Raw genomic sequence first — 12,781 nt, 5'->3', positions numbered from 1 at the left:
TACTGATGTACTCGTGATAATGCTATTCTGTAAATACAGTAGCCCTTTATATATATATATAGAAACGACATATATTCAATGCATAACCTGCTTACGTTTAACTCTAAAATTTCCTATATATACATGTATATATTTTGACGTATAATTTTGGCTGGTAGTGGCCATAAATGTGTATTATAAGATATTAAACACGTGTAGTCCAGAAAGCCGCACAGAGTATTAGCCACAGTCGAGACTCAAACGTAACGTAACCAAATGGTTCAGTGGATAGGATGGTGAAGATGAGACTGCGGAAAAGGAGATACTGAATGTACAGTAGAGAGGAGAGACAGAAAGGGCGATAGCATAATATCAAAGATAGAAGAGACCAGAGAGTCAGTAGAATGCACAGGCACAGTAGAGTCGAGTTTTAGTGTATGGTGGCTACGCCTCGTACGTTATCCGTAATCTCTATATATGTGACTTGACAATGAGCCATTACGCGTCAGTATGTAACTACTGTACGGTATGTAGGTATATCCATAAATATGTACATGTATATGTATATGTATATGTATATGTTAATCTATATATAGACACTCTGTTGGGCATGAGTACAAGTCATATTCAACCAACAACAATGATCATCCGGTGGAGTTTATCGACTTCGGGTAATATCTGCGAGTACAGTACATGACCGGAGTAAACAATGAGCCCGGTCAATGCGTTGGATGGGCCATGGGGGTCTCACTTATTTACTCGCTCGCTCGCTCACTCACTAACTTACTCGATTTCTCACTGTCTCCTATATACATTAATGTATCCACAGCCTAATTTCGACGCTGCGTGTAACGTTCATTCCCATGGGTACTATTTAATAAACATGCTTCAATGTTTAACTAACATTTCATCATTCTATTTAAGCTCTTGTAATAAAGTCCCATTCATCAATTATTCACCCCCTCTTCTTGTTCCTCTAATTATAAATCATCAGTAGGATTCAATTTTTAAATTTAAATTTAGAATCTTCATTAATTCTGTCCTCCATTTATTTATAATTTATATTTATATCATAAAAAAATTTTATAATTAATAAAAGTAAAATAAATATGATGTTTTTATGTTACAGATCGACGGCGTAACGGCTTGTTTGACGCAAAGACAAACGGGGTATAGCAAAACCAACATAAGAAGAGTCGTGAATAATAACAATAATAAATAATAAAAGATAAAAAAAATAATAAAAACGCAATTACCGTAGCCTTGATAAAGAAGAGAGAGTTTCAATTGTGTCTGTGGTCCTTTCGTGACTCCCCTTCTTTTATTCTTTACGTTTTGATCTTTGTTTCATTGTTTCCTTCCGCCACTCTCTCTTTATCTCTCTCTATCTCTCGTGCTCAGTGAGTTTTTTAAGTTATTTTTTCTCTATTTTTTCCCCTCGCCGCGTGGTGTTACTGTATACTAAACTCTTTATCCTCATCGTCGTCGACGGCGAGTATCGTCGAGCAACGCGCAGAACCCCGTGCGCATTCGCGATCGCGCAATTCGCGGCCCTCTGGCGCAACTCAAAGTAACTCACTGGTTGTCGTCGTCGTGCGACCGCCGTCGTCTACGTCGTCGTCATCGTCGTCGCCGTCGTTCACTTGCGGCCGCGGCCGTTGTCCGCCGCAGACTCATGAGTAACTGAGTCAGTCGGTTATTTCGTGTTATCAATGTGCTAATAATTAAAGTGAAGTGATTAAATTTTAATTAATTAATTAAATATTAATATAAATAAATATATTATTTAAACGATTTGATAAAACTAACCGGGATTATCTGTGAAGTGTTAAAGGATAAAAAAGTGAATTTATGAAAACAAATAAGTGATAAAAAAAAATAATAGTAAAAAATATTAAATTACAATAAATAAAAGAGTGATAAGTATGAACGCGCGCCGGACGTACGTTGCTACGAGCGACCTCTCGTACGTCGCGACGGACGCACTCGTCGAGTGAGAAGACCGGAATCCACGCGCGCATCGTCACCCAGAGGCACGCGTGACTCTTCGTTGTGCACGCGCACGCGCGTTCAACGTTTCCTTGTCCCACCACCCACCATCTAATCCACCTCATCCACCCTCGCTTTTCCCTACCTATTTATCCCGCACACGTTTCCTTCCGTTTTATTACTCTTTCTCTTATTCTCTTATTCTTTGTCTCCCACCCACTCCCGCCCTCACCCTCACACTCATACTTAGACTCACACATTAAAATCTCCCTTTATTCCTTTTTCTTGTGTCCCCTTCATTTATATCCACCCACAATATCCACAAACGCACGCAAGTGCGTGCGACGCATCCTCTTATTCCCCTCGCATCCTGATTCGCGTCCGTCAGGCACGTGACTACTGGTCGCGATGCGGCCGGCCGTTGTGCAACTTTTTCTCTCATGTTGGGCCGTTGCCATGCTCGGCTTTGCCATTGCCGCGTGGCAGGAAAATATTAGACCCAAGATGTATGTTCAACTTGGTAAGTCATATTTTTTTTATTTTATTTTATTTATACCAGGATTTAATTATTTTAAAATTACCCTGAAATTAACCGACGTCTAATAAGTTTTGAATTCTTTTAAAAACGATAATTTTAAAAAATTGCACCTATAGTTTTTTTAATTTTCTACATGTGCATATTTTTATCTATATATATATATATATATATATATATATATATATATATATATATATATATATTTTTTTTTTTTTTTTAAATTGAATTAAATTTTTGAAAATTCATAATTATGATCCTGAAGTTAGCAGCCAGTTAAAAATTTCTTGTTTTTTTTTTTTACCAAATAAATTACAAAAAAAAAAAAAAAAAAAAAAAAATGCACATGTAGAAAATTAACAAAACTACAAGTGCATTTTTTAAAAATATTTGTTTTTTAGTAATTTATCGTTTTAAATAAGCTTGAAAAATTATCAGACCTCAGCTAACTCCAGTATGATTATTTAGGGTCCAATAAAATACCACTTGATTGTTTTTTTAAAGCGGATTTATATAGTGTAATTTATGGATGGGTTTAAAAGTAAATATAAATGACAGCCCTGTATTCGGTTATAAAATAACGTATTGAGATGTGAAAACAGATCGTAAAGCTATTAAAAGCCAGCTGCAACCCTCGTCATGAACTTACGCTTATTACATGATGACACTGAGTAGTTAGCTCTAGCTATAGCTCTATATAGATGAGTATAAGCCGCACACTGTGTTGTATATATATGGGCTCTCGTCATGGATACAAATGACCTGTGAGTGAAAGAGCAAGTGTCTCGCACGTGACACCCCTAAAACCGTGTATGATATACCTGGACGATTATTATACATCGTCACCTCGTAACGACGTAACTTGCGCGCCATACTGTGTACACCTGACACTACGATAAACATTAACTACTTGACGTATACATATATACACTAATGTATGTACTTTTAAATATATGTGTACGTAAATTATAAAGTTTTAATAGTTTAATGTTCGGGCAGTTAATCAATTTTAGTAGAGAGTTCATAAATTATACCGAGTAAACATTTAATTATTTATTTATTTACTTGTTTTTAATTGGTATAAGAAAAAATAATTATCGGCAACGTTAATTATTAGATGGATATAAAATTCTTAAAGTCGGGGTAATTAATATGTAGGATTAAAGTTAATTTAATTGAGCAAATAATGCCGACAACGAGCAATTTCTACTTAAGTAATAAAATTAAATTGATCTTGAGAACTGCGAGATGCACTTTTCTTAAAATAAAAAAAACTCGCTGGTAAATCCTCTCTCGTTGAAAACTTTAAATTACGAAATTATTTTATTTCATTTTTTTACTTTGCAAGAAAATAAAAATTATTTTTTTTCGCAATCATACATCAACACTTGATAAAAAAAATAATTTTATTTTGATTTAAATGTTTTTAAATGATAACAATGTGGAGTAGGATTTTTTTTTAAAGTACACTTGAAAGCGCTCACATAAAGCTGCTGAGTACGAGGAAAAATCTAAATACCGATTGATTCGATAAGACTCGTCCTTGTCGACAAGTTTAACTGACATTTGTACTGTTCCTTGTGAAAAGTACATGTGTGTAATACCCCTTTGTTGTCTATTTTTTATTTTACATTTTATCTTTGGCAATCTCAATCTTTTTATCTATAGTTTTTATCTTTTTTTAGTCATGTCTCGCTTTCTTATGTGCACACGAAGCTTTTTATGCGTTACGACGACAAGAACGAGGGTGTACTCGAAACCGATCGAGTGGCTGTCTTTCATCGTCAACTGAGGGGATGACGCGTCTTTTTTTTTCTTTTTATTTTTTTCTGTTTTTTTTCTTCATTCAACCTGAATCTTGGAAAGCTCAGGGTTAATGAAATAAAAAAAGTGGCTCATGAGATCAGATAATTGATAAAAGAAAAATATACCTAAGATGTTAAAGATCAAAGCACACATAATTTTTTATTCATACAAAATAATAAATCTGATAGCGTATTCATGTTCCTTTATATATAAAAATCACACTAATATTAGTATATATATATATATATATATATATATATATTTATTTTGTAAAATAACTGATGTGGCTCACAAGCAAGTGGCAATCGTTTCAATTTGTGAAATTATATTTATCCCTCGGGCAAACGAGACAGGGAAAATACCCTAATACCTTTAGGTTTACAGCTCACCCTGATATAGCTGTATATAAATATATATATATATATATATATAGATGTATACATAGATTCTAAATCGTTAATTCTCAACGTCATCCCCTCGGCTCAAGTCTAACCACGTAGTCCGTCTTTACTCGTTCGTCCTCTTCGTCAAATTGTTCGTATCGAAATTGGTTTATTGCGAAAAAAAAAACGTATGAATAATTCAAATTTGTCCTCAATCGTTCGTCGCACATACCAATCAATTTAAAAAGTATATTCCACACGAGTTATTTAATTTTTATAAATAAAAATATAATATAATATTATCCAATAATATATATACGCTGGATATTTCTTTTTTATTTTATTTTCTTTTGCAAACTTACAATCGAAAATAAGAATAAATAAATTTATTCTATTTTCGGAATTGAAATTGAAATGTTTATAAAAGGATTCGTTAATCCGCAGTTTGATTTTTATACATTGGAATAATAGAAGGGTTCTAATTTAAAGATTATTTTTTTTTGACGTCTTGAATTTATTTAAGGGTTTTTTCTATAGGGAAAAAATATTTTGTAAAAGTGATGGGATTTTTCATTGGTCGAGTTATCAATGGATCAAAGTATTTTTTGAATTTTTTTTTTTTTTTTTTATAACATTATTTTTTGTCTGACTAATCCCTTGGTAATGAAAAAATATATAAATTGCTAGAGGCTATTTTGTTTCATAGCTACTATACGGTATAGTGTATACACTGTAGGGATAAAAGTTAAAAAGAAAAAAGAGAGAACAGAGTTGGAGTTTGTGGTTTTTGGGAATCTGAGGAGAGAACCGACCACGTGGAGAGAAGTCGATAGGAAAAAAATAATGGCGGAAGGCGCGTGCGCATAATGGTTCGTTGCAAGCTCTACACAAATAAATATATATAGGATATAGATATATAGAATATAGAGCTTTTTATGAAGGTTATCGTTGGGAGGTTAACAATGAACGTGTTCCTCCATCCTTGCAGTAGCATCTACATCTACTCTAGATTCATTGTAACTTAGCTGCAATACACAAGTACAGTGTGTACTATAGAGCTGTACTCTTTTACCCCCGACAGTTTCGCTCCCTCTTCATCTTCATCTTTTCCCTCTTACGGTACTTTTTATCTTATTTTTATATTTATTTTTATTTTCCGCCTTTCACTTGCCACTCCACTAAGAGAAATCCAGTCGTGAAAAACTTTGAGACGCTGAAATCCCCGTCTAATCGTCTGTATGTCGCCTCAGTAACGATCGATACAAATCCATCCCTCTCTCTGATATCTTAAATTATATATATTCATTATTATCATCATTATTATTGTCATTACTGTTAATAGAAGAAGTGTGGGAAAAATTCAAAAACTTTGTTTTAAAATAATATTTTTAACTAAAATTTACAAATGAATCAGCATACGTATATAATTTTTTTTTTTAAATAAAAAAAAAAAATAATTTTTTTTTAAACCACCCCATTGTCTCGAAACAAAAATTAATGGTAATTAAAAATTATTTAAAAAATAAAAAGTTAAAGATTTTGTCACTGGTTAAAAAAAAATGAGTATTAAAATATTTTTTTTTTTTTTTTTTCAAAGTAATTTTCAAAATAAAGCTTCTAAGTGACGATTACGGGGTTTAGTACAAAGATTAAATGAAAATAAATAAAACTACAAAAAAAAAAGATTTCTTGGCGCAAAAAATGTTTACTCGCCCCAAGAAAATTTTTACTTAAGTCTAGAAATTTTTTCAAGTCCTAAGAAAATTTTTATATTTATTTTATGATGCGAAATTTTTTTCGCGCCAAGAAATCTTTTTTTTTCTGTATAATTTAGGTGATTTATTTTGATATTCTCATACGAAAAAAGTATATATTGGTATATACTCGAGCAAATCTGAATATATGCCGCATATATGAGACATATATTCAATTTTGCACGTATATATACTTTTTTCGTACGGTTTAATTCAAAAAAATCTACTCGTTACGTCTACAATGTATTTAATCTTTAAATTTTTCATTCAATTATCTTACAATGCATATCTATTGAAAATCGTTGGTAAAATAATAACCGTCATTTAATTATTATCAATAAATTAATAGCAGGTTTGACAGTTTCACTAATGGGTTTGTTATCATTATCTTTCCTCTATCAAGTACAACTAATATCACATATACAAGTAATTAAATTTTTACAACATATTAATAGAAATTTCGGGGCTGATGGAATTTAAATTGGCAGCAAGTTTTTGGCTGCAGGCAAATGTTGGAAACACGCGATTAAAATCCATAAAAATGTCCATTAAAATTTTTTAATGCATAAATACAAACTTAAAGTTAAATTTATATTTTTCATTAAAAGATAAAGTTGTAAGTGAGCGCTCTTGACTTTTTACAAACTATTAATTTATATTTATTTCGTCGGAATGATTTTCTGATGGCTTTCAAGTTAATTCAAAAAATTTTAAATTAACCTCTTATCATGTCGTTACTTTTATATATATATTTTTTTTTATTTATCTTTTTCTCACGACGTAATTTCCTCTTTTGGATGCTTTAGCGATAAAAACTTGTCACAAGATGTGTGTCTATATTTCCAAGCGAGCACTTAACTCGATGCGCCACTTTAACCTCGAGAAAACACACTCGTCTATCTAGTGAATCCGTCGATTACGTTGTCAATGTAAACGTCGCGCTATTGATCACATTTTTTTTTCTTTTCTTCTTATCATATATTTTTTACATTACTCATTTTTATTTATTATCTTTTTTTATTCACTTACAAGACGTATTTTCAATCTACTTCTCTTCATCTTACTGGTCTTTATCTTCACTCAATCATCATCTTCGTACTTAGGTTATTGACGTCTATCATGAGCGTCGTTTATTTTTCTTCCTTACATTGAATCTCTCGTCGCTGAAATTTTATATTTTTTACCCATTTTTTATCATTTTTACGTTCGATTATTCTTTCGTACTCGTACTCATACCCGTTCTCATTCTCGTTCTCATTTTCGACATTTTTTTTTTTTTCTCATACTTTTTTTTGCTTTTGCTTTCTTTAAAGTCTATTCTCATTGGTCTCGCGTGGAAAAATACGTTAAAGAAAAATGAAGGAGTATAAAAAGATAGAAAATTGCAGATACGTCGACATGACAACGTTAAGGAACGTGAAAGAGAGACATGTCATATCAGACATTGTGTAGATAGAGAGTGAGAAGGTTATCACTATTGTCCTATTGTTCATGATAAAAGCGTTCGTCCTTGGTTCTTTCGATATGTCATTATATAAAAAATAAAATAATAATGATAATGAAAAAATAAAAAATAAAAATATAAATAAAATACGTGAAAAAGAATTGAAAAAGAAGATGAAGAAGAATAACGATGAAATAACATTGTGGAAAAAAATATAAAATGGACAAAAAATTAGAAGAGAAAATCTTCAGTGAGAAGTAATGCCAGCTTGAGCTGTTTTGTTTCATCTTTTCTTTTCTGCCTTAAACTTTTATTTTTACTCAAACTTTATTTTTATTTTTATCCTCGTCATTCTTATTTTTTGCTTTCCTCTGCTTTTCCTTTACTTGCTGAGCATATAAACCATCATACAGCTCCTCCAAGGAACTCAACAAACTCGAATACCAAGTAAAGGCTCTTCTCGCCGATTCTCATCGCGTTTATGACCACTAGGATGGATGCATTGTACTCAAGATATCGACTTCCACGCTCGTATTATATAAATACACATATATATGGGTGAAAAAAAATTTATATATATATATATATATATATATAAAATAGAAAATACTAAAGCTAGATAGAAAAGGGCACTTCCACCGGAACCATATTCTTTACTTTCTGTGCCAAGTATTTTTTTTCAACATTTTTATATTCACATTTGATTCCGTCACAAAACTCTTAAATTTTCCTACAATATATTTCTCTATACGTAATATGCTTTATATAAAAATATATATGGACCCAAATAAAAATAAATTTTATCACCTCGTTAAAATTATAAAATAATATTTTATTTTTATTTTAACGATAAATAAATTTAAAAAACTTATAACAAAAAAACTGAACTTACATTAATCAGCGTTGTATTGATTTATTAAGCTAGAAATATATATAGCCATGGTATAAATTCAAAAACCAATTTTCAAACGTGGGCTCTAAAATTAACGATCGTAATCTTTTAAACCCTCAAATAAATAAAAACCTCATATGCCTGCATTAAACGACGCAGCTGTCTTTCATCAACTGACTGGCCATACCAATAGCCCCGTGTTTCATATGTGAATGTCTGTGTGTATTTTATTTCCGTGCATATAATACCCAGATTATTTACATTTTTTTATTCTCCTATTTCTTCTTTATATATTTAACATATTCTCGAGTAGAGTGTGGCCTCAATATCAAGTGAATGAGGGTCTAATATCGGTTTGAGAGGTTGACTCTGATATCCGGAGGATTGTGTATAGTATTAGATATTGGGTTTCATATATATGTATACATATACATTTATAGCCTCAAGACTAAGTATTGTATAGTACAGATGAGCATACAGTACATCCACATATAGAATCCTGTAGGATATTACTGTCTTATATACTGGACATTTGTTGTCGCGTTGGGCGTCGTGGAGATGCCAAAGGACAGCCGCAAAATTCATACTCACAGACCTTATATTTGGACTTCTAGTAGTATTACTACAACTACAAGGTTAAATCTACCCAGACAAATTCAGACACACAGGAGACATAACACGTAGACGAGGATCAGACAAGGAGATGGAGAGAAATAAAAGGGAGAGAGGATGAAAAAGGAGTGGGACGTGACAGACAGCAAGGCAGACGAAAGAAGACGCGGCTTATATTACGAGTAGACTAGACTGCGGCTATGCTATTCTCTCTTTTATATACATACATACGTACAAGTTGGAGTACGAATAAAGCGAAAGCGAGAGAAAAAAAGGTGGGCAAAAAGTGAATGATAAGAGAGGAAAAAAAAAGTAAGATAAGAACGAGAAAAATGGACATAACAGTGCGTCGAGACTTTAAATTCCGGGGTATGGTCGAGCTTTTGAAAAGGAAGATATGAAAAAAAAGTATCGGCATCATCCCGTCATGATCCCACCGTGAAGAATACGAAAAATTGGTAAGCTCAGGCACTCTTGGACCGCTAGTGCTGCTGGAGAGTTTACGAACTCACGAGCAGCTCTCACGTGACGAGATAGTCGCCATGTTGAGAAAGAGTGAGAAGTATAAGGATCACGGGTGGCGGTGGGGTTAGAGGGTGAGCAGAGCGAGATAAAAGATATAGCGGTGGAAAGCCAGTGGGGTTTTGCGGGGTGACTGTAAGAGAGATAAAATACCCGGGTATGAGAGAGATAGAGATGAGAACGAAGGCTCACGAGGATACCCGAACGTATGGGTTATTCTCTCTTCAGTCTGGTCCTCTCTTGCTTTGGTTCTGTGAATAGCGATCAATACACCGTATATACCGACGGCGTGGTGGTGTGCCAAGAGAGCACAAAGTTATGCACGCGGTATTTCGGGGGTCACCCATCAGTGCTGCGGAACGCGACGCCGAGGATGAGAGAGGGTGAGAGAGGGCTTAGTGGTAATCGTGGTGAAGGAGGATTGTCCTTTATGTACTACAATATTCAATGAAACATTCTCCCATACACTTAACTTTAAATTTTTATTTTTATTGTCATTACATTTTATTTTAAAATGGATAATTTCAAAATCTAAAGGATACTTTTTTTTTCGTCTACGCCTTTCTATTTTTTTTTTTTACTGCTCTCGGCTAGGTCCCTTGAGAAAAGTTTGACGCTCAGGTTTTTTATTTGGCCTTTTGGGGGTATTGAGCGGTGTAAAAGAGACGGTAAAATATATACATATATATATAACCAAATGAAATGGAGTATAAGGTCGTAGTCGGTAGTAGAAGTCGGCTGAATTTAAAGAAAATAAAAGTTTCTATTGTGCGCGTTATTTTTTAACTTTATCATTCAAATTTATTTTCATTATTTATATTTCTTATTCTTATTTATTTAATAGTATATATAATATATATGAAGAGTCAACAATAAAGCCAATCAGTACCAGGAAACTATATATAAATACATTAAAATTTATATTCAATATCACGAGTATGATAAAAGAAAAATATATTTTAATATGATAATAATAATAAGAAGAGAGAAGTTTAAATAGAATATGACAGAGACTTGTTTAGTTACAATAGACACTGTATCTCTTTTATCTTAATGGTCTTTGGGAATACGTTTTCCCATCTCGATTATTGTAAATTCTTTTGTATGCTTAAGAATATACAATGTAGTTTTGCGGTAAAAGAAAAAAAAAGTAACAAACTTTGAATTTCTTTATAATGAAATTTAAATAGAAAATGAATTTTTTATTTCGACTATAAATGTAATAAATAATAATCTTTATATACGTAAATAAATAATAAGTAAGCACGTATGTATTATAAAGTGTTTTTTCAGTAAATAGTTATAGCTGAGCAAGTGATTTAATGCAAAATCTTGTGAAAATAATAAAAATCAGCTTTAACAAAATACAGTCAAGCGCAATATTACAGGCCGGCTAAAGCACCAGCGCCAGTCTTTGTGTTTATATCCCGTAATAATTTAGATCCAAAGTTATGATAGGATATAACAAGCCATTAAAGTGAGCTTACAAGATTTAAAAATGTATAAAAAAAAGTAAAAAAAATAAATGTGTAGATATTACGGAATAAAAGACGAGATGACGGGGTAAACGTTTGAAGATAACGTGAAGAGAGGAGCTTTCGAAGCCGTTAAAAACATGAGGCGTCGGATGATTTTCACCGGAGACGAGACGTTCGATTTTCAACGGCTCTTCTATCTCTTGCTTTTTGCCATAATATCTCTGAGCTTCTGCAGAGGCGATAAATTGTAGCGTGTGGGCCTCTGTGTCAGCTTTTAACCTCTCTTGCTCTTTCTCATCCACTCTTTTTGTCTCTCTTAACACACTACACTACTACTACTATTATTATTATATCTTTCTATCTATGTATTTATGAATCTACATATATATTGTATATGTATGAATTCATGTATGTGTGTATAAGCCTGTAGATACGACACTGCGATTGGATTTGCGGCCTCCGGCCGTCTGTATAAAAGCGCGGGAAGGTTATAAGGGTGTTCTTGGGTTGAATCGATAGAAGCCGATCGGGATATGCTCGGGTAGGGGACAACAAAAAATAAAGAAAGACGAGCTATACTCTGCTGGCACAAGGGGGTTGCTAGATAGAATAGATGGGGGATATCGAATAGGTGGGGAACAAAAAAAAATACTGAAGAGAAAGAGAGAACGAGGGAATGAGACCACGGGGGTTCCTTCATTTTCGTGGTGAGCTGTGGGGGTTTCTGCTATACTGTGAGATTTACCGCACATGCTCGTGATTCGTCAATCGATTTTTATCCTTACGACAATGTCTATTTATATAGATATATAATAATAATAATAATAATAATAATAATAATAATAATAATAATAATAATAATAATAATAATAATAATAATAATCAGATAGGATGAGGAGGAAAAAAAAAAATAAAATTTAGATGACGTGGAAGTGACTACGCGAATGTCGAGTGTTAAAGTCTCTTTGAAACGTCCTCGGGATAAGCCGCGTGGTATTTCTGGTTGATCCACTCCTCGGTAGCGTTCTTGGGTCTTTCTTTTCCTGTATATTCTGCCCACTAAGGACACGAATAAAGTCCGTTGCCATCTCATTTTCACCAGCGTATTCTTTTATCTTGTAGTATGCGTTTTTCATTTCTTTTTCTCTTCTTTTTTATCTTTTTTTTGACTCTTCTTATAGATAGAGAGATAGGGTATCCGATGTAATAGAGAATTTTCTCGTTTTCACCTCCAATGCTTTTTATCACTCTGTAGCTACAGCTTGACCTATAAACCAATTGTTAAGTTAATGACTCTGGTTTTTTTAACATCACTAGAAAAGTTAAAGAACAAAGGTTACTTTTATTCAATTATTATTATTATATAATTTTTTTTTTTTTCCTGAAG

The 12,781-nt window shown here is 32.7% G+C and overlaps 1 protein-coding gene across 2 annotated transcripts in view; it reads left to right on the top strand.

The window, feature by feature from the left end:
- LOC103580748 (semaphorin-1A) overlaps nucleotides 1–12,781 on the top strand; it is an 83,175-nt gene that overhangs the window by 16,211 nt on the left and 54,183 nt on the right. For both annotated transcript variants that reach the window (XM_014440580.2, XM_014440579.2), the window contains exon 2: nucleotides 1,109–2,488. In XM_014440580.2, the coding sequence (XP_014296066.1) occupies nucleotides 2,377–2,488 (112 nt within the window). In that variant the 5' untranslated portion in view covers nucleotides 1,109–2,376. The remainder of the gene's footprint in view (nucleotides 1–1,108; nucleotides 2,489–12,781) is intronic.

The sequence above is a fragment of the Microplitis demolitor genome, chromosome 3 (assembly GCF_026212275.2).
Source record: "Microplitis demolitor isolate Queensland-Clemson2020A chromosome 3, iyMicDemo2.1a, whole genome shotgun sequence".
Classification (NCBI taxonomy): Eukaryota; Metazoa; Arthropoda; class Insecta; order Hymenoptera; family Braconidae; genus Microplitis; species Microplitis demolitor.
The sequence above is the reverse complement of the archived record's forward strand: the minus strand, read 5'-3'. Positions and strand labels throughout refer to the sequence as shown.